Source organism: Oryctolagus cuniculus, chromosome 18 (genome assembly GCF_051225735.1).
Source record: "Oryctolagus cuniculus isolate XC-2025 breed Fujian yellow rabbit chromosome 18, ASM5122573v1, whole genome shotgun sequence".
Classification (NCBI taxonomy): Eukaryota; Metazoa; Chordata; class Mammalia; order Lagomorpha; family Leporidae; genus Oryctolagus; species Oryctolagus cuniculus.
Window position 1 is genome coordinate 24,372,997 of NC_142884.1, and position 21,582 is coordinate 24,394,578.

The 21,582-nt window shown below is 57.2% G+C and overlaps 1 protein-coding gene across 2 annotated transcripts in view; it reads left to right on the forward strand.

Annotated features, from left to right (window-relative positions):
- Window positions 1-21,582, forward strand: part of CHST8 (carbohydrate sulfotransferase 8) — a 118,664-nt gene that overhangs the window by 46,997 nt on the left and 50,085 nt on the right. The window contains exons 1-2 of one of the 2 annotated variants that reach the window (XM_051846729.3): window positions 5,123-5,262; window positions 9,434-9,649. In XM_051846729.3, the coding sequence (XP_051702689.2) occupies window positions 9,520-9,649 (130 nt within the window). In that variant the 5' untranslated portion in view covers window positions 5,123-5,262; window positions 9,434-9,519. Of the gene's footprint in view, window positions 1-5,122; window positions 5,263-9,433; window positions 9,650-21,582 lie in introns of those variants that run through there. The other variant, XM_051846727.3, reaches the window with a different exon arrangement.

Sequence of the window (21,582 nt, forward strand, 5' to 3'; positions counted from 1 at the left end):
CCTCATGCGTCCCCGGCTGCTCTTAGCAAGACCCAGCGGCTCTGCTGGGCGGAGCTGCTCTCCAGGTTGTACTGTCAGGGGAACTCTTAACCCAAATAATCTGTATCCCCGCCTTCCATTAGCAACGAGATAATTGTCCAGGAGTACGTGTGTGCCTGTGTGTGAGTGCACACACCTGTGTGCCCGCATGCACGTGTGTGTGTGTGCTGCGGGAATGGTACTGGAGGAGGGGAGCTGAGTGTATTTGCTTACACAGCCAAACTTTCTGCCTGTTCCTCTGGAGATCTCCAAACCTCCGTGTCTCTGTAACTGAAGGTCAGGACGGTCTGATCTAAGCTTTTGTTTAGGAAAGCAGCGGCGGGGGCGGAGAGGCGGGGTTGGAGTCGAACAGATCTGGGATGGCTCTTGTTTACTGTGTAACCTTGGCGTGTCTCATCTCTCTGGGGCTTTTGCCACCTCTGGTGGACCCTGATCCTCAACAGCAGGGACGTGCTGACCGCCCACGGGACGTGAGGTGAGCAGCCAGCCTCAGCTCGCAGCTCTTTCTGGTTCTGCCTCCTCCACTGCAGCCGAGTGCCTCTTCTGAGGTCATGCCTCCTCTGGGCAGTCTACGTCCAGCTGTGCAGTGCAGTGGCAGGGAAAGGCCCAGCCGTTTCTGCCTACTGTGGGGCACTCTGACCCGTGCTGCCCACTCCCAGAACCCCCATCAAGGCCTGTGTCCCTGCTGGACTTCCTGTTTGCTTCGGCTTCCTCCCTCTTCCCTTCTCAGGTTGCCCCTTTGTGACTATCTTGCACTTCCAACCTCCATCTCAGCCTCTCCTTACAGAGAACAAAACCCGTGATGGATCAGGATACTAATTTTCACTTCAAGAGATTATTGTGTGGAAGCTAAATAGGATGTTTCTGTAGTATCCAGTGTAGCCTTGAACATGAACAAAGGCAGATAAATATCAGCTACTTGCTCATTCCTTCCTAGAAAAACTGTGGCTCTCAATCCCGTTCCAGGCCAGCATGGGTGTTCGCAGCCTGTGCCCTGTCGCAGGGGTTGGAGGGGGAAGTGGCTCTGCAAGTCTGCTGCGGCTGACTCTGGTCTCGCCTGAAGACTCTGGTCCTGCCTGAGGTCTCTGGTGGCAGTTCTGTCCCTGTGAAGTTCATTATCCATGGGTCACGTCGGCCCCATTCAGGGATCCTCGCCGAGAAGAAATTGGGCATGCAAATACTCTTTCATCATAATCGCCATGTATCCACGGGGTAATTCATAAAAGAGCAGGGAATATATTGAAATTCAATATTGTTTTAGTCCAAATCAATATTAATAATTGTTTGCATTTTTAAAGTGCAATTTGCAATTGAAAAATGCGCAAAGATCAACCATTAGTTGCTAACACATCAAATTTTCCTATTAAAGGCATAGTCTCTTAACTTTAAAATGTTTCTTATACAACAGGGGATGGTGTTGATCCATGAAAATGCTTATCTATTATTTACGTGCACAACATCAGAATTTGCTCCCATTGTTTGTGAGCTGAAAGACCAGTAACTTTTAAGCGCTTGCCTTTTTTTTTTTTTTCAAATGAAACTTTTTGTTTTGAGACAATTACCTATAGGCTCATAGAACTGTAAGAAGTGATGCAGAGAAATCTCCTGTGTGCTTTCAATTGTTGCCCTAATGGTAACAGCAGCCAAAACTGTCATCCAAGACCACAGCCAGGACATGGACGCTGAGGGATTCAGAGGGCGTCTCCACCACCACGGATCCCTCCCAGTGCCCTTTCAAACAAAGATGGTGGCTGTGGCTTCAGTGGGATCGGTGTCCTCTTGGTGAGATTTCTGCTGAACGTAGTTCACACACAGAGGAACTGGTCCCCTAGGTAGGAAGTAGCCCCAGGCGGGGTTCACCTTGGCCAGGCCTCGAGGAACCTGACCTTGTCCATCAGAAGGAACTTGAGAACGCAGGAGTTTGACACCTGCTCCAGGGCCTTTGATCCTCAAACCAGGACGGAGGCGTCCTGGAGGGAAGCAGCGTGGCAGGGATGGTCTGGCTGACCCTGGGACAGCATTCCCAGGGTGTAGAACTCGGGAGGTAGACGCTGGCAGCCTTCCCAAGGCCACGGCACAGCTGTGACCCAGATCTGTGGTGAAGGGCACCTTTGTCACGGGGCCTCGAGTGGCCATGCGTGAGTGAAGTCCGCAAGGTAGTACTTTATTTTTTTCTGTTTCCCAACACATTCTTCTCACTCTGGAGCTGCAAGGGACTTGGGAACTGAGCTACAGCATACAATCTGGACAAGAACCAGTTCCGAGAGACAGAAATCAAGTCCTGAGACTCACACGGCTCAGCGGGAGGGAAGCCAGGCCCAGGCCCTCGGCCGTCCACGCAGGGTCTGGTGTCCGTCCTGTGACATCCACTGCTTTGCTCAGGCCGCCTTCGTTGATTTGTTTTGTTGTAGTTAAATATACTTCCCATAAAATGTATCACCATAACGATTTGTAGGCGTCCAGTCCATGGCAGTAAGTGCATCCCCGCTGTTATGCCACCGACCCCCATCCGTCTGCAGGCCTGGCTCTGCTCCCGATTCCCGCTGGCTGCTGTTGCACAGTCCGGGAAGCAGCAGGTGATGGCTCCCGTAACCGGGCCTCTGCCACCCATATGGGAAACCTGGATTCTGGTCCAGGTTCTGGCTCCGCTCACGCTGAGCCCTGGCTTTTGCAGGTGGGAGGGGCGTAAACCAGCAGATGTGCACTCTGGATGTGAGCTCTCGATATCTGTCTTTGTCTGTATCTCTCAAATAAATAAAAAATATCAAAGTTTGTGGGAAACCCATGCTATGAAAAGATCACGCATGGACTTCACTTTTATTTGAACCAAAATTCACTTCATTTAATTCCATTTTCTATGAAGTTTGGAAGTCCCCTCGTGTTTGCTTGTGCAAGTATCATGCCTGTGTATATGCATCTGCATACGGGGCTAGCATCCACTTTTTTTTTTTTTTTTGACAGGCAGAGTGGACAGTGAGAGAGAGGGACAGAGAGAAAGGTCTTCCTTTTTACCGTTGGTTCACCCTCCAATGGCCGCCACGGCTGGCGCGCTGCGGCTGGCGCACCGCGCTGATCCGATGGCAGGAGCCAGGTGCTTCTCCTGGTCTCCCATGGGGTGCAGGGCCCAAGCACTTGGGCCATCCTCCACTACACTCCCTGGCCACAGCAGAGAGCTGGCCTGGAAGAGGGGCAACCGGGACAGAATCCGGCGCCCCGACCAGGACTAGAACCCTATGTGCCGGTGCCGCAAGGCGGAGGATTAGCCTAGTGAGCCGTGGCGCCAGCTAGCATCCACGTTTATCTTTAGAAGTATGTTAGTGGGGTTAAAGCCCCAACCTGCAGCACCAGCATCCCATATGGGTGCCAGTACATGTCGCAGCTGCTCCACTTCTGATCCAGCTCTCTGCTGTGGCCTGGGAAAGCAGCACAAGATGGACCAAGTCCTTGGGCCCCTGCACCCACGTGGGAGACCCGAAAGAAGCTTCTGACTTCAGATCAGCCCAGCTCTGGCCGTTGTGGCCATTTGGGGAGTGAACCAGCGGATGGAAGACCTCTCTCTCTCTCTGGCTCTACTTCTGTCTGTAACTCTTTCAAATAAATAAAATAAATATTAAAAAGAAAAGTATGTTAGTCTCCAGCCCTGCGACCTGCAGTCTGTTGTGCCCTGACGGAGGGCGTGGCTCGGGTGCCTCGGAGCCAGTCCCTCGAGTCCCGGGAGGGAGGGAGGAGCATCACTTCCTCGCCTCCTCTGTTCTCAGGGGATTCAGTTACTTGCGGTCCTGATTCCAACCTCGATTTGATCAAAACAAACCTGCAGCTCCCTGAAACATAAGTGACCTTTTAAAAATTCCAGGTCCGTGGAGTGCCTCCCTCCAGTCGGCCCCCCTCCCACATGCATCAGTCATTATTGATCCCCGCGGCTGTGCCAGGCACCGTGCTGAGTGCCAGGAATGCAGAGAGGAGGCGAGGCTGCCACCCAGTGGGGGAGGGGCGGGGCCCAGGTGCCCGCGCTTGCGGCTTCGGCTTCGGGATGATGAGTGGGCCCTGCAGACTCAGCCGCAGCAGGGGGAGAGGAGGGACTCAGCCTCTACCTGCACCACTTCAATGCTGAGAAGTCCTGGGCAGAGGTGGCATCCCAGGTGTGATTCTAGTCCTAACAGGGGAAGGGGCCTGTGGCTCTTGGGGCCCTCTGGCCAGGGCAGCGTGTCTGCAGGCCCCCTTGGCCTCCACTCAGCCCCTCTCTGTGTTCAGGATGGTGGGAGGCTGGGCTGCAGTGTTGCTAGGGAGGCAGGGCCTCAGGACCAGAGGGGTCTGATATGCACCTTGACTTCCACCCTCAGACGGATGCCCTTTCTGCTTGCTGCAGTCGGTCTAGGGGGCTCTCCAAGGGAGCCCTGCCTTGTAACAGGGGAGTGGATGGTGGGGGACTTGCCTCCCCTTCTCCAGGGAGTGGGGTGCAGCTGCGCTCCCGTCCCCACCCCCAACCCCAGCCCCAGCAGTCAGGGTGGGGCAGGAGCAGACCTGATCTTGCATCTCCGAGTCTGAACTCTTGGGGCCATCCATCAGCCTCAGAGAGCATTGCAACTTTATGCCTACGCATAAAAGCTGGAGGGACTCGTCCTGGAGTTCGCCGCCGCCGCCGTTAGAGCGGTTTTAATTAGCTGCAGGATTTTAATGAGCTGAAATCGAGAAGCGCCCGTCTCCGAAGTCAGCCAGAGCGGCACACAGGGAAGAGAAGTAGTCTGAGAAAACAGATGGAGGTGGTGCTCTCCGGGGACTGGGCTGTGCGCTCCGCCCGGCGAGGAGCAGATGATGCGGCGGCCAGGGGTCAGCCGCCAGTGCCCGGCCGCCGGGGCCCCTGTGCGCCGCGGCAGAAGGCACGGTGCCGGATTCAAGGTGACGGCAGTGCCTGGCTCTGTTCTCCTCAAGTTGCCATAGCAGCCTCTCTCCCGGCTGCTTCTCCCGGAGCCCTCAGCTGGGAGGGACGTCATTGTTCACTCCTGCCCGTGCGAGGAGACAGGCAGACGGGGAACTTTCCCAGGCCCGGGGCCCACTGACCACGTGGCTGTGCCCAGGTTGCTGCCTGGAGTAGGGCGCGGGAGCAGAGGGTCCCTTGGGTGCTTGGGGGCACGTCCAGGCCTTGGAGCAGCCGCAGCCCAGCTGTCCTTGGAGCCATCCGTGCGTCCGTCCGTCTGCCTGCCCGCCGGCTAGTCGCCACTGGAGGTGCGTGTGTTTTGGCTGAATTCCCGAGTCCTTGCTTGTGCCCCGAAATCAATTTCCCCAAAGAGACACATTTTTAAATCAAATAAATAAGGAAATAGGAGGACTTCCTGGCCTTGCCCTGGGCCCCAGGAGGTGTTTACAAGATTAATTGGATTTTTTTTTTTTTAAGTGAAAATTGGTGACGCCATTCAGGCCTCGGGGAGCGAGGCTGTTGGGAAGACTGGGAATGACGGGGAGGCCGGGAGCTCCTGTGAGCTCAGTGAGCCTCCTTGTTTTTCTTGCATGAGCCCTGCCCCCAGTTATGTGAATTTCTGGTTGTCTGTGGGTCTTGGAACGGACGGGGAGGGGAGGGTCCTTGTTGTGGGCGCTGAGTGTGACGCTTCGCGCAGCGAGCGTGAAGTGGTCTCAGTGGGGGCCCAGGCTTGTGGATGTATTTTCAGGGCCCCAGGGGAAGCCAGACCCCAGCTGGTGACAGGTTAGAGTCCACCTCCCAGGCATCCCCTCAGCTCCCCAGAGAGGGAGGCAGATGGCCTTGGAACCCCGCGACCTTGACATGTGACTTTGAAGATAAGGACCCTCGGGGGAGCAGAAGTGGACGCACTCCGGAGTGTCCGGTGGACTGTTGCTGACTGTTGCCCCCATCTTGGGGGCGGGAGCTTGCTGTGGAATCTGTGGGGCATGGAAGACTCAGCCACGTTGCAAGTGTCACCCAGGAGGGCCGGCTAGTGGAATCTGTGATCCCCGAATTTTTCTGGAGCCGAGTTAGCTGCTCAGATGGTCCTTAGTGAGAGGGAGCCCGGCGGGAAAGGCGGGGTCTGGAGCTCAAAGGCTGGGGAGGGCGGAGGCACGTGCAGCTCCAACGCCAGCCTCCCTGGGTGTGCACTGGGCTCCATTGCTGTCTTGGGAGCCCACAGAGAAGACGGCTTTGGAAAAGGAGAAACACACGCAGCTGATGTTCCAGGGCAAGGTCAGCCGGAGTTGTCTTCTCTGCCAGTGTTGGGGGCGGGGATTGGCCTCATCCTGGCTCTGTGTGGTGGGCATGGCGGCCACAGGCTACCGGGAACCCCCTCAGTCTGACAGCGAAGTCTGTTGTGGCTTGAGCAGCAACCACGTGACAGACTGGGGACAGGGAACCCCCAGGCTCCTCTGTGGCCTCTGCCACAGCACCAGCTACCGAACAGAACTGGGGTGATGACCACACATGCTCCCAAGTTCCCTTTGTCCATCTAAGAGTCCCTGGGCCAGTACTGGGGACCCCTTCCTTAGCCACTTTACTGGGATGCTCTGCGCACTAGCCTCGAGCTTGTCCGTCCTTCTCTCCTTCGCTCCCTCCTTGTACAATGAGTGTCTCGATGTTGGAGGCTGCTTGCACAGGTTGAACTCCTGGGGTCTGACTCAGGACGCCCCTGTGAAGTGAACCCCCACCGTAGTTGGCATAATCAGGGGCTGGTGACAGCCTCTTTACAGCTGGTGGCCGTCAGCTGTGTGTGCACATGTGTGTGCACATGTATGCAGCTGTGTTCATGTATGTGTGTATTCATGTGTGCATGTGTGTACCCATGTTGTATTAATGTGTGTGCATGTGTGTATTCATGTGTGTGGGTGTGTGCATGGTATGTTCATGCATGTATGCACGTGTGCGTGTGTATATACATGTGTGTTCACACATATGTATTTATGTGCGTTGCATATTGCATGTGCATTGCATTGCATTGCATGGCATGTGTGTATTGCAAGCATTGTGTGCATGGGTGTGCATGTATTCATGTGGGGGGTGCATGTGTAAACCTTTCCAGTAGCAGCTGCTGCTCCAGAGAGGCCTGGTCCTCACTGCACCTGTGTGTGATGTCATTTCCACTCTTCTAACTCCTTTCTGTGACTGCCGGGCATCCCAGGGGCTTCAACCCATTGTTGGTGGGAGACTGATGAGGGTCAGAGAGACCAACTCCCCTGCCCCGTGTCACCCGTCTTTCCCCAGGAGCTGGATCAAGGCAGCAGCTCATGGCCCAGACCCTGCACACAGGGCCCTGGAGAGGGGCTCACTGTGGGCTGCAGACAGTGGCCCTGCCCGGCAAGGAGACCCCAAGGCTATGCTGCTGCAGGCCCATAAGCCAGCCCTGCCCAGGCAGCCACAGAGGGAAAGGCCCCAGCCCCACACAGGAAGCTCTCAAGGACACGTGGCTGTCCATTTACATTCATTGCAAGCAGGGCCGGGGTGGCCCTGGTTGACGGCGGGAGGCAGCGGTGTTTCTTGGTGACAGGGGCCAGCGGAAAGCCGGGATCCGCCTCCAGAGCGGAGAGAGCCCAGCCGGTGCTGCTTCTGCACATAAAAGCCAAGGAGGTCGTGGGAACCACCTGCCCGGCACAGTCCAGGGAGCCCACCGCCAAGCGCACAGAGGCCCGAGGCAGGTTAATTAAAGTTAACTGAGTGAAAAAATAATTACAGAGACTGCAGAGGGGAGAAACCCAAACCTGCAATTTACACTCCGCGGCCCCTGAGCTTTGCTGCGCGGCCAGCCGGTCCCAGGCGGGGGAGGGGCGGCTCTCCTCCTCCTGCTGGACACAGGGAGATAATCAGAGGGGCTGTGGCCAAGGGAACATCCTGGTGCATGCGGCGAGCCGGCCACCACCTACCTGTGGTTTCAGAGCCGCTGGGACCTGCCCCTGCCCCTCCTCCCCCGGCACTGCCCTGTGCCAGGGTGAGGAAGCTGTGGCAGGCTCCTTGGGTAGAGGAGGTGGGTATTTTCCTAGACCTGGGCCAGCAGGGCCAGGTGACGGGGAGGGGAGGTGCCCAGACACCTGCTGCCTGTTGTAGAGCCCTCCTTGCCACCTGCCACCTGCTGCACCCACGTTTATCCCACTTCAGGCACGTGGCCTTGGGGTGCTTCCGTGTTGATCCACAGCCCTGCCCAGGGGGGCTGCTGGTTGGAATTTGGGATATTGAGCATTCCTTCCTCCGCCCTGTGGGAGGAACCAGGGTGAGGGCAAGTCACGTGGACACGCCCTGAGTGCGCCACGACCAGAGCAGCAAGTGTCCATCAGCAGGGGCCAGAGTGATGTCAGTGCCCAGCCTCTGAGCCTCCACACCTGGCATCCACGAGACGCCGGGCCCACCTGTCCTGTGTCAGCTCCTGGCCAAGGACTGGGGAATCAGGGACAACCCTGGACTGGCCAGAGCTTCAGCGATGATTCCGTAGGCCTCGGTCGCCACCTGCCCATCCAGGCTGCCAGGGAGGAGAGCTGTGCCTGGTGGTGGGGGCACCAGTCTGTGCCTGAACATCCTCTGTGTTTGGAAGCTTCTCAAAACCTCCTGCTCAGCCTGCGCCGGGGCTTTCTAGGCTAATCCTCCGCCTGCGGCGCCGGCACTCCGGGTTCTAGTCCCGGTTGGGGTGCCGGATTCTGTCCCAGTTGCTCCTCTTCCAGTCCAGCTCTCTGCTGTGGCCCAGGAAGGCAGTGGAGGATGGCCCAAGTGCTTGGGCCCTGCATCTGCATGGGAGACCAGGAGAAGCACCTGGCTCCTGCCATCGGATCAGTGCGATGCACCGACCGCAGTGGCCATTGGGGGGGGTGGTGAACCAGCAGAAAAGGAGGACCTTTCTCTCTCTCTCTCTCTCTCTCTCACTGTCTAAAAAAACAAAAACAAAAACAAAAACAAAAACAAAAACAAAAACAAAAAATCCTCCTGCTCAATGGAGACCATGTCCCCAGCACGCTACAGTGAGGAGTCGGGTGGGTGCAGATCCAAGGGCGTCCCTATCTGCCTGGCCAGTTGCTGGGGACAGGGGCCTGGATTCTGGCCTGTACCCAGATCCCTGTCCAGGGAGCCATGTGTTCGCCCAGAAGCTCAGGGAGACTGGGCAGTGTGGGAGCATGGCCGCTGGTCACTGACTTGGGGATGGGCGGATCTCGGGACTCCCGACTGGACACACGCAGGCAGGGGCCAGAGCCTGTCTCTCCCTGTGGTTCTGCTGGGATGCTGGGGACCCGAGGGAGAAGTTAGTGTCCTGGCCACAGATTGCACTGGGACTTCCTTCAGCCTCCCTAGACTTGGAAAGGTGGCAGAGACGCCTGAGTATGTTCTGGAGGGGCCTAGAGATTCCTGGGGTTACTGTGGGGAGGGGGCTTCAGCCCGCCCACATGCTCTGACCCTTACTCATCCTCTGCCCTGCAGCCCTCGGCCTGATGGATGCTTGGTGTGGACGATGAGGGAAGAAGGCACCTCCCGCACCCCAGAGGTGACCCCGGCGTGTGCCCCGGATGACCCCGCGACCCAGCACCATGCGGCTGGCCTGCATGTTCTCGTCCATCCTGCTGTTCGGAGCTGCAGGCCTCCTGCTCTTTGTCAGCCTGCAGGACCCCACGGAGCTCGCGCCCCAGCAGGCGCCAGGTGAGTCCTTGCACTTGACCCTGCGGAAGCTGGCTCCCAGCCTGCCCACCCAAGGTGCAGGCCTCCACGACTGCCCTGGCCTGCTGGGTCTGGGGGAGGAGACCCCCAGCAGGAGGAGCAAGGGTCCTGACCTCCCTGTGCCAGGCCTCAGTATCAATATGGCAAAGCTGTGTCTAGTGTCAGGCCACCCGTGCCGGGGCTCTGACCTCTGACCTGTAGCCAGCGCATAGCAGCAGGTGACCCTCTGAAGAATGATGACCACGCTGCCCATCTGTCCAGGAAGTGGTTGCCTCTAAGGAGGAGTCTGCCAGCTTTCGGGCCCTCTTCCACATTGTGTGGGACATCAGAGGGGGAACAGTTTCTCCCCGAGCCTGCGTCTCTAGGGGAGACTCAGTCTCCCTGCCCAGTCCTGGGGACCCCTTGAATCTAGGCCCTGTAGCTTGCACACAGTGGTACCTCCTGGGCACTTCCTGGCTTTGTGGGGCCAGGCCTGCTCCTATCGGCACCTGCCTCTTGCTCAGAGAGGAAAGGAAAGCAGGGTTTCCAGGCACCGGCACCCACGAGTCTCAGCAGTAGGCCCTGGTAGGGGAGGTTCCCCTGACCCCCCACTCACAGTCCACATGCCCTGGGGCCTGCGTATGCTCATGCCCACCCAGAGACACCCCTTCCCATCCAAGCACACACACACACACACACACACACGCCCTCCCTGGCTCACTGTGACCCAGACACAGGAGGGATAGTCGTGAGGGACAGATGAGAGTGAAAGAGCAAGGAGATGGGGCGCACAGCCTAGGGGTGCCTGCCCTCGGGCAGACGTGAGGGTCCCCAGGCTGCAGCCGCCTCCCCAAGCCACGCCCAGGGCTCTCACTGGCTCACTCTCTCAGCCGAGCTGCACCTGCTCCTCTGCAGGTCCTCGCCTCCTGGTTTTCCCTCTGCACACAGGAGGCCTTAAGCACGGGCTGAGGGCCTGGGCCCCGGGAAGGGAGGGAAGGGGAGGCCAGAGCCCAGCCCAGGCCTGGCAGCTGCTGCCAGAGGCCCTGTGTGGGGGAGGCTATGAGTTGTTTCTTGCATCACAGAGGGTGAGTGAGAGGCGGCCACAGCCAGGCGCCCCTGGGAGGTGGCGGACGAGTCATCGGTGCTGACGCACGCCTGGCCAGACCCCCATGGCTGACGGCTGGTGGAAGCAGGTTTGGCTGCTCCTGTCCTCCTGAAGCAGCCCGTGCACATGACCAAGCTGACCGCCCTGTGGGGACTTTGCAGCCTCTTAGGAGCCTAGAATAGCCGATGACAACGCAGCGGCAGAGCAGGGCCCTGGAGCAGTATCCTCTCTGCTCCTGTGTTGTCTGTGCAAGGGCACTCAGACCCTGCTTGGGGTGAACAGCGCCGCGTGTCCTTGGTGCATGCCTGGGGGTGGGACACACACACACACAGGGGCAGGGAGTCCAGCTGTCCGGTGTCTGCGTTCTGGGGGAGGAGCCTTGGCTTGAGTGTGGTCTGTTGTGTGTCCCTGGCACGGCCATCATGAGCCATCATCGGTACCCTCCAGGGCCCAAGCTCTGTGTTCCCGTGGTTGCTGGCTTGAGGGCCACAGCCAGCTGGCAAAGCAGAGAACTTGCTTCTGCAAGCGGTGAACTCATGCTCTTCACGCAAAGCAGCATTGTCCTGCACAGCTGCCCAAGTGCACGTGTGTGCGGGTTCCAGGTGGGCTGGGGACTCTCAGGCCAGCTGGGGTTTCCGGGGCGGGGCTCAGAGCCTCTGGCTGGCAGGGTGTGTAGAATGGTATGAAGCTGAGGCAAGAGTCTCCCTGCAGCTGGCCGGCCCCAGCAGGAGCAGTCGTGGGTCTTGAGCCCCGTTCTTTCCAACCAGGCAGGCAGCAGGACCACCCCGGCCGCGAGCCAGGTGAAGGGCAACCTTGAGGTTCTATGCGTCCCTCACCAAATACAGTCATAAAACTTTAAGTAATGCTTACGTTACTTTCCCTGAGCAAAGCGCCCCTGACACAGGCTGTTTGTGTTGATTTGTTACTATTCATTTATTCTTCCCCTGTACTTCTCACAGCCGCCTAATTGTGATTCGGTACTGAGAAAGCAATATCAAAGTAATTTTCCACAACATTAGTTACAATTTTCTTCTGATCTTTGGAGTGAAACAATCCCATCCTGTTGGCTTCTCTGAGCATATAAACCTTGATTACATTTATCTGTTGGAAACCAGTGCTTACAAAGCGTCTCTGTCCGGTTGCATGGCTGAGTGGCCCCAGGGGTTGCTAGCATGCTATTCCCCGTGGACTTCTGTCCACAGCAAGTGTGGATGCAAGCCAGGCCACTGGATGGGAAAGGCCGCACAGTGGCTTAAACTTTCTGGGAGACGTGAGTTCTCTGTGGTGGCCCCACAAAGGCGGGAGGCAGCGGGTGGGCAGGTGGAAATGCAGGAGCAAGTCGAAGAAGGCGGCAGAAGTTCTCTGTTGCTCGGGCTGCCCCCAGCATCTGGCATTTTGCACGTCCTGCCCATGCAGCTACTGGGTGTCAACAGCACCTGAGTTTCTCCTGGACCTGCCAGCCAGCTTCACCTGCCCTTGCATAAGAGGGGGTCTTGTGGGGTTGCCCACTTTTGGAAACCAACCACATTCAAAATAAAACCTTGCAGGGTGGGCACTTGGCCGGTGGTTTAGTTGCTGCTGGGGACATCCATGCCTCACTGCAGAATGCCTGGTGTGAGTCCTGGTTGCTCCCTGCTAATGCACACCCTGGGAGGCAGCAGGTGATGGCTCAAGTGCTTGGTTTCCTGCCACCCATGTGGGAGACCCAGCTGGAGCTCCCAGGCTCCTGACTGTTTTGGGTTTTGGGTGAATAGACCATCAGTTGGACAATCTCTCTGTCTGTCTCGCTGTCTTCTTGCGTTTCAAGTAGAATGAAAACAAATAATCCTTTTTAAAAATGCTTTACTATATTTTAAGTCAGACTTTTCAAGACAGGAATGAGCTGTCCAGCTACCTGCATGCTAAGATCAGATTTTCCCGTGTTGTCGCAGAACTGACCTCTCCTGTTACAATTATCTTCCAGTGCCCAGCAAGCGTGGTCAGGGTCTAAGGCCAGGACATCTGCCCTCTGGAAACTCACTTCTTATCCAAGGACGTGAGACTCAGTATCCAGGTCAGAAATGGGGAAAACAAACGCTAGCTCTGGGCAGACTGAGTGGGGGGCGCACCCTTCCCTGGGAACTGATTCTCGAGGGGCGTTTGATTCTAAACAGCCAGAGTGGATTAGACTCACGCAGCCAAGCCCGTGCCCCTGGCTCCATCTGCATCCCCTGTCCACTTGCCTCCTTCTCTCTGATTCTGAAGCCAATCTCAGATATCAGATCAGTCCAGCCATCAGCATCTCAGTGTGGCTCTCAGATAAAAGATAAGAACTCTTTTTAAAGGTTTCCACTAAACCAGTGCCTTAATAGCAAATTGATGTCATCAACTATCCAGTTAGTGTTCAAATTTTTTTCTTTCTTTCTTTCTTTCTTTCTTTCTTTCTTTCTTTCTTTCTTGAAAGGTAGAGTTGCAGGGACTGGCGCTGTGGTGCAGCAGGTTAATGCCCTGGCCTGAAGCGCTGGCATCCCATATGGGGCGCCGGTTCTAGTCCCGGATGCTCCTCTTCTGATCCAGCTCTCTGCGATGGCCTGGGAAAGCAGTAGAAGATGGCCCAAGTCCTTGGGCCCCTGTACCTGCATGGGAGACCTGGAAGAAGCTCCTGGCTTTAAAAAAAAAAAAAAAAAAAAAGGTAGAGTGGCAGAAAGAGAGAAAGAAAGTGGGGAGGGAGAGATATTGATCTTTTTTTTAAAAAAAAAAGATTTATTTTATTTATTTGAAAGACAGAGTTAAAGAGAGAGGTAGAAACACAGAGAGAGGTCTTGCATCCACTGGTTCACTCCCCAGATGGCTGCAACAGCCAGAGCTGCGCTGATCCGAAGCCAGGAGCCAAGAGCTTCTTCTGGGTCTCCCACATGGGTGCAGGGGCCCAAGGACTTGGGCCATCTTCTACTGCTATCCCAGGCCATAGCAGAGAGCTGGATCGGAAGAGGAATAACCGGGACTAGAACCGGCACCCATATAGGATGCCGGCACTTCAGGTCAGGGCATAACCCGCTGCACCACAGCGCCGGCCCCAAGATATTGATCTTCATCTGCTGGTTCACATCCCAAATGGCCGAAACCGCCAGTGCTGGGCCAGGCTGAAGCCAGGAGCTTCATCCGGGTCTCCCACGTGGGTGGCAGGTGCCCAAGCACTTAGGCTATCTTCTGCTGCTTTTCTCAGTACATTAGCAGGGCAGTGGGGCAGCCGGGACTAGAGACGGTGCTGCCAGGGTCAACGCCGGCCCCAGGGTTCAAATTTCTAGTCATTGCACCACTGTGAGCACCTTCGTTCTGCTTGGTTGTCCGGTATCCAGGTAAACCCACGCATCGCGGTTGGTTGGTGAGTTTTTTATGTCTCTCTCAATCTGTGAGCTTCCCTCTCCTTTCTTATTTCTCCGAGGCTTGCTTAGGGGTGGAAGCTGGGCTGTGGGTCCTCTAGCATTTCCCACAGTTGGGGTTCTGCTGTCTGTGCCTGTTTGGAGACTTTCTCGGCAGTTTCTGTTTGTTCCCGACTCGCTAGGTAAATCTTGCACCTTAGTCACGTGCACATCTGAGGTTTTCTTCTCTTCTGGCAAGAATCCAGGCGCGAGTCGTGTCCCGTCGGGAGGCTCACGTCTGCCCGGCTGTTCCGTGATGTCCCTCAGCTGCCATCAGTGCACGTACCTAGGTCCGGCCGTCCCCTAGGGGTTACACAGTGGCCATGCCCTCATTTCACCCTTCCTTCTTCTTTGCTGTAAGTGGAATGGATTTGTTTTAATGGGGCCAGGTGAGTCATTGTCGGTGACCCGTGAAGCCAAAGTGAATGGTGAATTGATCGGTTTATTCGTGGCTATATAAAAAAGGACCTTACAGTACAGATTCTGTTACTAGCACCCTGTTGATAGTTCCCTATTTTTTTTTTTTTTTGATATTTCGCTTTCGTGGAGTGAATTTTCTTTAAGTGCCTCTCCTCCCCACCCTCCTCCACGTTTGCTAGCTCTTTGCTCTTTCCTAGAGTTGAAGGGGGGGTAGTTGGCAGCCTGGGTGGACGGCGAAGACTCCTCCTCATACAGACAGAGGGACTGGCTGCCCCGGAGGCTTCTTGGTCCATGGCCTGCCCTGGGGCCTTCCTTGGACAGATGATGAAGATGATGATGAGAAGCAGTGCTGACTGCGCAGTTACCACGTACTGGGACTGGTGCTCTGCACTGTGCACACTTTAACGTGGGCCATTCTTTTTTTTTCTTTTCCCAAAGTGAATTATTTATTTGAAAAAGAGAGAGAGAGAGAGATCTTCCATCTGCTGGTTCACTCCCAAATGGACTTAGCCAGGCTGAAGCCAGGAACCAAGAACTTCATCCGGGTCTCTCATGTAGGGGGCAGGCCCCTAAGCAATTGGCCATCTTCTGCTGCTTTCTTTCTTTCTTTCTTTTTTAAGATTTATTTTATTTATTTTAAAGACAGAGTTACAGAGAGAGAGAGAGAGAGAGAGAGAGAGAGGTCTTCCATCCACTGGTTCACTCCCCAATTGGCCGCAACGGCTGGAGCTGTGCCAATCCAAAGCCAGGAGCTTCTTCTGGGTCTCCCACGTGGGTGCAGGGGCCCAACAACTTGGGCCATCTTCCACTGCTTTCCCAGGACATAGCAGAGAGTTGGATTGGAAGTGGAGCAGCCAGGACTCGAACCAGAGCCCATATGGGATGAGGGCGCAGCAGGCCAGGTCTTTAAACCACTGCGCCACTGCCCATTAGCAGGGAGCTGGGTCAGAAGCAGAGTAGCCGGGACTCAAACCAGCACTCTGATGTGGGATGCTAGTGTCACAAACAGTGGCTTCACTCGCTGTGCCACAACGCTGGCCCTTGTGTCACTCTTGGATTTCTGTTTACAGACAAAGTGCCCAGCATCCCTGGGGCGACGCAGAAGCAAATACCAATCCCAGCAGCCACTCTGCAGCCCTTACTGTGTGCCCGGCACTGTCATGAGCCCTTGACATGTACTTAATTCTCAAGCCTGAAAACCCCCATGAGTTCATTACCAGTGCACCATTTGTCAGATGTAACTACTGAGGCCGGGGAGGTTGAGGACCATGCCCAAAGCCACAGCTTCCGGGCCTCTGAGTTGGGATGTGCCCTCAGGCAGCTGCCTGGGACTGCACCATCCTGTCTGCCTGGCACTCACAGCATTGGCACTGCCAGGCCTGGACCAGAGCCCGGGTTGAGAGAACCGTGTGGATAAAGGTTGGGGGAGGCAGGAGAAGGTGCGGCACGTGGAGAAGCCCGAGTGGATTGGGGGCTGGACTGCGACCCACAGATCTGAACTCACGGCCGCGGACACAGCCAGGCCCAGGCTCAGCAGGCCCTTGGGGCCTGGCAGAGGAGCCAGCCTGTGCCCTGGGGAGCGGGGGAGTCTGCAGAAGCTCCTGCGGGTGGCCCCGGGTCGTGCAGCTGTGACCGGGGAGCAGTGGGGAGAGACAAGTGCAGGGAGACCAGCTGGGGGCCCTGAGTGATGCAGAAGACATGACCGGGCCCAGGGAAGTGGGAGATGGGTGGATGCAGGCCACCTAGGGGCCAGGTGCAGAGTTGGTGGCCTTGTGGGTGGGAGGGTGAGGCGGGTGACAAGGGCAGCGGTCTTGGCTCGGAAGGACCCTGGGGTTGCAGGCTGTGACAGATGGAGCTCAGGGTGCCATCCATCAGGGCAGATCTTCCAGGTGGGGAGGGGTCCAGGCAGGGGCCGGAGACCATCCCACCCATGCAGGGCTTACGGTGCCTGAGATGCTCATGTGTGGGTATGTGGGGCTGCCCTGTAACCCCTCCTCCACCTGCAGAGCAGGGGACCAGGTGAGAGAAGCAGGAGGTCCCTGCCCCACCCTCCCCTGCACCTGTGGGCGGGGTGCTGGGGCTGTGCGGGGTGGGGGAGGGGCTGTTGGAGACCCTTGCCTGCCAGAGGGGCTGGCGTCTCTGTGGACTTGTGTCTGCTGCATGCTACCAGGCCAGGCAGCCAGAGCCTGCGCTGGAAGCTGGCCATAATGGATGCTGGGGTTGAGAATCAGGCTTCTAGGCTGGCACCGTGGCTCAATGGGCTAATCCTACGCCTTGCGGCGCCGGAACACCGGGTTCTAGTCCCGGTCGGGGCGCCGGATTCTGTCCGGGTTGCCCCTCTTCCAGGCCAGCTCTCTGCTGTGGCCAGGGAGTACAGTGGAGGATGGCCCAGGTGCTTGGGCCCTGCACCCCATGGGAGACCAGGATGAGCACCTGGCTCCTGCCTTCCGATAGGCGCAGTGCGCCAGCCGCGGCGGCCATTGGAGGGTGAAACAACAGCAAAAGGAAGACCTTCCTCTCTTTCTCTCTCACTGTCCACTCTGCCTGTCAAAAAAAAAAAAGAATCAGGCTTCTGCCCAGAGAGGCTGCCCTTGTCCTGGGCTGGAGCCGCCACACCTGGGCTGCAGGTCTTGTGCACAGATGGAAGAGACCCTGCAGGCCCCCGCTCAGCTGTACTGGAGAGGAGGGGGCGGACGGGCAGAGGAAGAGCAGGAGGAGGACGCCTGGTGGAGTTGAGCTCAGTCTGCAGAGTGAGCAGGAGGGAGGCTGCTCGGATCCTTCCCTCCAGGGCTCCCATCTAGGGCAGTGGAGGAGAGACGTGGCCCTGCCTTGAGAGGCATCTGGGGAGACACAGAGTTCACCCAGGGGACACTCAGGCCGAGGCAAGCTGTGAGCCCTAACCTGAGAGGTGAGAGCTGGAAGAGTCAGGAGGGCTTCCTGGAGGAGGGGGCTGTGGGCTGCCTGCTTGCCCTCTTGAGCTGCTGACTTCCAGTAAAAGCAGCTGAGTGGGCTTTGGGGGGGGGGTCTCCACGCAGACCCTGCTGAGCGTCTGTCCTGCTGTCTCAGAGCCAGACTTGGACAGAGCCTGAGTCCCAGTGCTCCTCGGTCTCGCTGACTTCAGGACTTCTGTTCTGGTTGTGTGGGTTCCCCATTACCAAGGACACACTGCCTGGCTTGTCCCAGTGCTGAGGGCCACGCTTGTGTGTTACCTACGGCAACTGTCTTTGTCTGGACGTGTCCCCAAAAGCCCTGGGGAGCGAGGCTAGGGCTCCAGCTACCGCAATGGAGTAAACGGATGTGCACTGGCCACCCCATAGTGCTCCCTCCCCCAGATGCTGAGCCAGGCTGGCCCTGGGGGCAGGAAAGCCTACTGGCCTTCCTGGAGCCTGGATGGCCCCGCCCACCCTCCTTCCCAGGCGTGGGGAGGGGGGCCGCCCCCTCAGTTGCCATGGAGCCTGCTGCTCTCCCGGGCAGGTGGGTTTTATTGGAATCCTCTGGCGTCGGTGTGCTGCAGGCGTCTTCTAACGGCATTGCGAACATCGTATATATTTCCAGCCAACCTTGCGGGGCTGACACATCCTTGTTGTGACTGTGACTATCAGAAGTGACATATAATTGCAGTGATCCATCCTGTTAAGTAGCTGGCAATATATCATTGCAAAATCAGCGGGGCTGGGACTCTGGGAACCCAGTGTTTCTAAACAATGCACCTGCTGCGTCTTCAAGCTGTCTTCCCTGGGCATGCCCGGTTCTCCAGGGCCGCCTCACCCTCCCGCAACCCCCACCTTGCTGAGCCCACCGCCCAGTCAATGTCCCAGGGCCAGATGCCCCCTGGGCTTCTGCTCTGCTGTCGTGCCCTCTGTTTGGCACAGAGCACAGCTGGTTCTCCAATTCAGGGCTCTGGCTGGCATTGTGAAAGGGCTCTTTCCAGGTGGGGCTCCAGGCTTTCTGCTTCACCCTCTCCCCTTTTCTAGCAAACTCCAGAGCAGCTTTGTGGGGGTTCTTCCTGGGCCAGCCCAGCCCAGCTGTCCCTGTGCCAGCAGAGGGAAGGGAGTCGGTGCACTATGGGAGGGTGGCAGGCAGCGAGGGGACCAGGAGGCAGCCAGAGCCCGGGGCACAGATGGTCCTTGGCTTGAGGGAGGGGCTCCACACACTCACCCTGTGTTCACTGCCAATTCTGGGATGTTGCTGACTTAGACTAGAGTGTGAAGGTTGGCCCCTGGAGCTGTACAAGGAAGAGCAGACACAGAGTCCCTACTTGATGAGTGCCAGGAGGAGGCAGAGTCGGAACAGCAGCTTTCAAATCTGGACACCCTGAGTTGGTGGGTCCTAGCGGTGCTGGCTTTGGAGCTACTGTGGGGTCCAGCTGTGGGGGGCGGGGTTTGATGATGGACGCCCACTGCTCTGCTCCCTGAGTGCTGTCTGTGCCGAGGGTGTTGAGCTATCGGTCCACAGCCTCCCTCGGTCTCACCTGAGCCTGGCCCGTCCCCAGCAGCAGCTCTAGCCCAGGCTCCTTCTGTGCGGCCCCGATTTCCTGGGTTCCTCCTCCCGCACCCCAAGCAGGTGGAGGAGACATTTGCTTCCTCCTTCCAAAGACACCCTGGGGGTCTCCAGCCAGAGCCTCGCTTTCCCGTGCTGCATTAAAACCTGCTAAATGAAAAATAATGAGCATGTAGGAACTAATAACAGGAATCACCTAATTAAATTAGGAAACAGACATCGTATTGCTGTAATCTGAAAATTGATATTAATAGAAAATGCTCCCAGAATTGTTCTGCTAAAGGTTCCTAGGGGTGGGGAAATTAGAAAGGAGAGCAGAAGAGAAAATTGGGACAATCGCATCCAACAAGAGTGAGATTTATGTGATCGCGGAACTCCAGCAAAATGCTAAAAATAGCAGCAGGATCGTTGTGTGGATCTGTGCAGTAACAGACCGGCAGGGCTGCGCAGAGCTGCGGGCACGCACGTCTGATGAGAGTTTGTGAAGGAGACGCTGTAATCGGGCTTTCCTGGGCACGCCGTGTAGTCATGGTTGTTTGCTGGGCACCTGGCACTGTCCTGGGTGGCCCCATTCCTTCTGCCTCCACCCCCTGTGCTGAGTCCTGAAGCCAGAGTGGCTGATGGACGTGAACCTGAACTTGAACCCACTTCTGCCTGACGCCCACGGCACCTGTGCTCGGTGCCCTCCGTCTTGCTTGCCAGGGCTGCCAGTTAACCACACCGTCTCTGTTTCTTGTATTTGCCGATGTGATTCTACCAGTTCCTCCAAGGACATTTCTTGCCGAAACTCAGCACGTTTTGGCAACTGTCCAACTCCCGGAAGCCAGGCCCCCAGGCGCTTCCACTGATTTGGGTAGTAACGCCCACAACAAGGACACTGTCTGAAATTACAGTCCAGCCAGGAAACTGGGTCTCCCATTGTGTGGGGGCCTGGGCAGGGGCCAGGCGGGGCCGGTGGTTCCGCTGCTGGCCGCGTCCCCAGGTAGCCCGGGTTTCGGGTTGTGACTGTGTCTCCACAGCAGCCATTGTTCCCACAGCCACCCCACCCCGAGGCGGGTGAACAAGGCTCTGTCCACCTGCACCGTGACTCACAGCTGGGTGTTACCCTGGGAGGGCCTCAGGCCTGGGGTGACCTTTTTCCCACTCTGTCTGGGCTGGAATGAATTAGTGGGACCAGGGAGAGAGGAGGCAGTGGGGCTCAGGATCTATGTGTGGGATGCCCCAGGAGGACCTCTGGTCTGGAGCGCCAGGGATATACCTGGGCAGGGCGTTGGAGCTCTTGGGACTGGGAGTTGGAGCTGAATAGGGCTGAACTTCCTGTCCCTGCACCTGAACTTCCTGTCCCTGCACATGCTCTGGCCCCCTCCCCTCCCCATCCACCAGCCTCAGAGCCAAGCCTTCCACTTAACCCAAGAGATCTGCCCGGAATAGGGGCAGGGCAGGACTCCAGTCCCAACACGTCATGGGGCCTGCGATATAGCCTGTTCTGCCTGCCTGGGTCTCAGGGCCACGGGGGAGGCCCTTGGGACACAGAAGTGGAAGGGGTACCCCTTGCCAGCCCGGGGAAGCCTCTGACCCTACTAACCTTCCTGACACCCCTGAGCGTCAGCTCCCGTCACCCTCCTTGGCCTCTGGGTGGTTCTTGGTTTTTGAAAAACCCTGGAAACCTGGGAGAGCTGGTGCTGGAGGCGGACATGCTTCCAAGGGAGGGCGGGCCCCTCAGGGCAGCCCGGGCGTGGGCCGCAGCCCTCATGCTGTGTCGCTCTGGTATTTCTGCTGTACCATTTTCGCACCTGTAGGGTCTCCTTCCCCAGCATTTCCGGAAAGTGGAGAGCCAGTGAGCAGATCCCGTTTACGCCCAGAGCTCTCCCCGCTGCGCACCTGCTGATGTTTTCATTACAAAGCTGATTTTCCGGGATTTGTGGCTCTGCTCTTTTAACTCGCATCATAGTGGAACTCAGTGGAAGATTTAAAAAATTTATTTATATAGGGAAAATAGCTGGGCTTACATCGATTCGGTTGCTGGTGACAGCAGCTGTCGGGGAGCCCCTGCAGGGTGGCTGGCTCCTGGAGGGGTGCAGCAGGGGAGTTGAGTGCCCGGTGGAGGGATTTCTCAGCAGTCCCCAGAAGGTCTGAAGACCACCAACAGCGAGGGCAGGCCGCTTCCAAGGTCCCCCTCAGCTCTGCCTGGTTGTCCCCAAGGCCAGGGACCCCAGTCCCTGCTCAGTGGTCCTCCACCTAGGTGGGACAGAGGAGGATGCTGTGTGAGCCCTTCGCCCCACTTGTCATGCCTAGTCCTGGGGAGCTGTTATGACCCCGTCCCACCTCCCCCAAGGTTACAGCCATTTGGGGTGAGTGCGTCTGAGCTTTGCCTCTGGGTCTAACATCAGTGCAGGCAGTCTGGAGTCACCAGGGCCCATCAGAGAATGTGTCTTTATGGAGCAGCAGGGAGGGGGAGTCCCCAGGATTCGGTGGGGTCGGGAGCCAGGAACGCAGACAACTGGGCCCAG